The 4,772-nt window shown below is 52.2% G+C and overlaps 1 protein-coding gene across 1 annotated transcript in view; it reads right to left on the bottom strand.

The window, feature by feature from the left end:
• The window catches only part of ntn4 (netrin 4), a 22,033-nt gene extending 21,229 nt beyond the window's left edge, over positions 1-804 (bottom strand). The window contains exon 1 of the mRNA XM_056588612.1: positions 241-804. Within this exon, the coding sequence (XP_056444587.1) occupies positions 241-768 (528 nt within the window). The 5' untranslated portion in view covers positions 769-804. The remainder of the gene's footprint in view (positions 1-240) is intronic.
• Positions 805-4,772: the final 3,968 nt, after the last annotated feature.

Raw genomic sequence — 4,772 nt, 5'->3', positions numbered from 1 at the left:
TGATGGTGGGCCCTTTAAAACACACCTCAATATAAACACATATACACCCACACACACAGACACACACAGACACACACACGTGCATGAGCAGACAAATCCCAGGTGTACACTCTGCAGGAGGCAGACAGGTTAAAGGTCGCACAGGAGGCCGGATCAAAGCGGAAACTGCAGCCAACACAAACTCACGCATGTGCCAAACACGCACACGCGCACACGCACACACACACACACACACCTCACCTCTCCTCTGGTGCAGGGGTACGCCCCGGAGTATTTGGAGGTGCAGGGAACCTGGCTGCCCTTCGTCTTCGTCCTCCTCCCTGCAGCCTCCCCCTCTCCCCCCACCCCCTCCCCCCCGAAGGCGGCGGCGCAGTCGCGGGCGTAGCGTTGCAGCGGGCTCCACGTGCGGCCGAAGTCCCGCGAGCGCTCCAGCGTCATGGCGGCCGGGCGCGGCGAGCGGAACACCAGGATGAGGTGCGTGACGTAGAACTCCGCCTCCAGGTCCAGCTGCACCGTCTCCGGCTCCGCTCCCTCCGCCGACTGCCACCAGGTGCCCGGCTTCCGGAAGGAGGAGTCGGCCATGGCGCCCGCCGGGTGCGCCAGGTGGGGGACGGCGGCGTTGCACTTGCCGCACTTGGGCGCGGCCGAGCACTTGGGGGCGCGGCCGGGGGCGGAGCCGTCGGCGTGGTAGGAGCAGTAGCGCTCGGTGGCGTTGAGGCCGCACGCCGTCTGGGTCAGGACGCGGCGCCCCAGGATCAGGTTCCCCATGCGGGGGTTGCAGGCGCGGCCGTCGCAGCGAGGCCCCACCCCCCCCAGGGACAGGCCCAGCCCCCCCCCTCCTCCTCCGGCTCCTCCTCCACCGGCCACTGGCAGCCAAAACACAGGAGAAACACGTGGGTCGTTAGAGACGGACACTGGGTTCCCGCGGCGTCGGAAGCAGCCTAACCTGTAGGCTTCTTTGAGCAAGACCCCTATGACCTGAGTTGACGCTTTGGATAGACGCATCCGATAAAGACGTCAATTGTAACCACGCAAAAGTGCACACGCAAGCACTCGTTCTCACATGCACACGCCTTAACTAACATTAACGCATGAACGACTTTCTTACGATAACGCTATTCTCGTATTTGTATCATAGTAGCATTACTAAACGCAAAAGATGAAGGGACCTACTGTTGATAAGGGTAGGTGTGCGTGTGTGTGTGTCGGAGCATGTGTTTGCGCAAGCGAGCGCGTGTGCGACTGAGTATGCTTCCGGTTGTGCACCTGCCTGCAGCAGGTTTGTTTGTTTTCTGGCTCTCTGTACGAATGGACAGGTTAAGGTTTAGTCTGGGAAGAGGCAAAGGAGGATGACAGTCGCAGCATTGAGACAAGTTCCATGCGCTTATCGCATGCAGCAACCGTCCCCGCGCGCCAGACATACACCTGTGTGCACCCCTCAGCTGAACCCAGCTGCCAAGGTGCGCGCGCAATCGCACGCACACTGCGTACATCAATCATCCAGGCAGAAAAACCTAAAGGGTTCTTACAGTGGTGGGGCTAGTACTGTACAAAATGGTGCTCATGTGTTGAATGTTCAGTTGTTTGCATCAAAGCACATGAGATTTAACTCGTTACATAATGATGTGTTTATAAAAGTCTAATAACAAAGAGTAGGTTATGTGCTCATGTCAATCTATTTTCATTTTCAAATAAATGAAGCAAATTTTGATTTAACGGCTTCCTGTTCACATTTTTTAAATAAGTTTTTAATAAACATTATAAACGTGTTGTTTATAGAGCTGTAATAGTAGTAGAGAGTGTTCGGCGATGATGCCATAGCTGTTGAGGCTGACTAAAGAAAGCGTATCCCACTAACCTGTTTCTAAGAGCATAGCCCAAGAAGCAAGGAGTAAAAGCACCATGGTGCCGAACTCCGATCCCCGAGGTCTTAAAAGCCAAGGTAGGAAAAGTGATGAAAGTGTCGCTCGATAGGCAACAAAACAGCACCAGCAAACAAACGTCCCATCCACGGTGACAAAGACAAGTGCGTAGGACTGCACGCCAGCCACTGTAAACTGTATCTGTCGGCCAGTGGGGATGAAACTATCAAAACGTTATCCGTCGCCGAGGGAGAAAGATTCCATGTTTGTCCTCGGAGACTTGCGAGACATCTGTTCGGGGCGCTTTGCCTCGCTTTGGTCTCTTCGATTCGTCTGGACTCGGGAACCACCGACTTTCTGCGGTACACACAACTTTCTACGCGCCACACACACACATACACACACAGACGCGCACTCAAGAGCAGACACTTGCTTCGCGTTCCCCCCGTGGTGGTTGGTATATATACGGGGTGACAGCGGCCAGTGCGTGGCTCCGCCCCCTTTCTCGCACTTTTCTTCGATTTAAAGCAACATTCCTGATATTAGTCAGAGGGTCGGAGATCAGTGTTGCCAGATTGGGCGTGAAATATGGCCCAATCTGGCAACCCTGTCGGAGATGCGTCAGGTAGTCTACAGGTGTTGGTCACGCCACGTTTGTTCGGCGGACTTTCATTATTAAACAGAGAAGCGCTGATGAAAGTTTGTCCTCAGAGAGGGACATAAAAAAAGTGTGTGTTCTTTTTTGCATGACAGCGAGAAAGCCGTGGTGCGTGAGGAATGCTCGTACCTAAAATGTGGACTAATTGGCTTGGATCGGGGCCGCGTACACAATGCATTGGTGACGCACTTCAAATAATTATGGAGTTGCGTCGCTTGGATGGACTGAGCGAACTATCAGAATGCACTTATTGTCAATAATTGCATATGGTGCGATGACGCCCATCGGTAATTGTCCAAATTACTGTCTGCTCTCTCTTCTGCGATCTGGTTACCCTGACGATAGGGAGATCACCTTGAATAACAGACATTATGTACCGGAACATTAAAACGACGCTTAAATTACACGTTTCTCCTCTGAGAAGATTTAAGATAAAAAAAAAAGGACTAAACTTGGCATTGTTTACACACATAGATAACACGTGGTGTAGGCCAAGAAGCACTGTCAGCCAGTCTAGTCTGTGATTGGTTAATAGCGTCATTGGAGCGTTTCAGTGTTACTGACCGAGTCCCGCTAGGACTCATGTATACGGTATACCAGATATATATTTCCGGCAATCAACTTAACGACACTGTTCAAAGCCAAATGGTTTTGCCACAGTTCAGATCGGGTTATGGAATTATCTAAATGATCTGAAAAACGATAGCTTGTGGGAGCCCCCTAGTGGCTAAATCAAACCTTTAAACTAAAAACTGCTCAGTGAACCGCGGTAGTGAATCACTTGGGGATCTTTGATCTTATTTTGATCTAAATCGATAACTCAGACTCCTGTAGAAAAATTATACGAGAATAATATGCAAGGCAAGGTGTATGATCTTATGAAACTCAGTTGATGAAAATACAACGATCAGGCCTGTCTAAAATATAATGGTCGCGTGTGTATGTAAACGTGTCTGTGTTTCTATGTGTGTGTGTGTGCGTGTTTGTGTGAATGGGCACGTGTGTGTGGATGTGTTTGCTTGCGTATGTGTGTTTGAATGTTCATGAACGTATGTGTGTGCGTGTGTTTGTGTTTCTGCGTGTGTGTGTGTGTGTGTCTCCCTCTCCCTTTGCCGCACCGTGCTCCAGGTCCCAGGTTCTCCACGTTCAGCCAACCATCAACCAGCTGTTCCTTATCTCTCCCCATCCCTGGGCCGGCCAGAGCCACGAGGCGGGCCTATCCGCCCCCTCCATCCATCCTTCCACTCTGTCTCGCTGTACTTGGGTGTCACAGCTCACATTAGGACCTAAAGGCGATAGCCTCTGTACAAGTGTCATATCGTAAGAAAACCACCAGCTCGTCTGCGTATAACGTAACACTACACGGAACGGCTCACACTACGGTAAACCACATCCCCCCTGGCAACGGGGACGGAGGGCTAAACTCGACTTGAACTTGACTTGTGTCTTGTCTCGTATACGTCTGTACAAATTCCCCGTGTGTAACCCAACGCGAACCGCCTCGAGGTCGTGGGTTACCGAAGACTCGCTCATTCATGGATTCTGGTCTCGTGGACGGCCCCGGAGAATGAAATGATATCCGAACGACTGCTTCGGGATCGTGTTCACTCACTGGTGTTCAGGCACGAGGGGCCTACACCACGGGTCTCGTGCCTCACACCTCGCGTGGTCTCTCACACACACACACACACACACACACACACACACACACACACACACACACACACACACACACACACACACACACACACACACACACACACACACACACACACACACAGCTCAGACTTCAAAGGAGGCTTTCTGCCACTGGAGTGGACTGAAACGCTCCTGACATCGACGCACCTTCCCTGCGGGGGCAAAATCAACCAAGAGACTGACAGGACCCCCCCCCCTCACACACACACACACACACACACACACACACACACACACACACACACACACACACACACACACACACACACACACACACACACACACACACACACACAGGTATCTATAGGCTTTACCTATAGAGACGTGAGCACATACCAGTAGGTATGCGCACACTCACGCATGCTTGCATGCAATTAAGCCAATGGAATGATGCGCACACCCGAGCCCAGCCAGGCGTGACCAGGTGCTTCGTACGTGATGCCCTCCTCACACACACACGTAGCCCGGCGCGACCCGCGACCTACATACGAACACCACGTGCACGCCTGCCCTCGGAGCATGATTGACCCATGAGTGAGTGAGTGACTGACTGA

The sequence above is a fragment of the Gadus chalcogrammus genome, chromosome 4 (genome assembly GCF_026213295.1).
Source record: "Gadus chalcogrammus isolate NIFS_2021 chromosome 4, NIFS_Gcha_1.0, whole genome shotgun sequence".
Classification (NCBI taxonomy): Eukaryota; Metazoa; Chordata; class Actinopteri; order Gadiformes; family Gadidae; genus Gadus; species Gadus chalcogrammus.
Note: the sequence above shows the minus strand (reverse complement) of the source record. Positions and strands in the feature narration are given on the sequence as shown.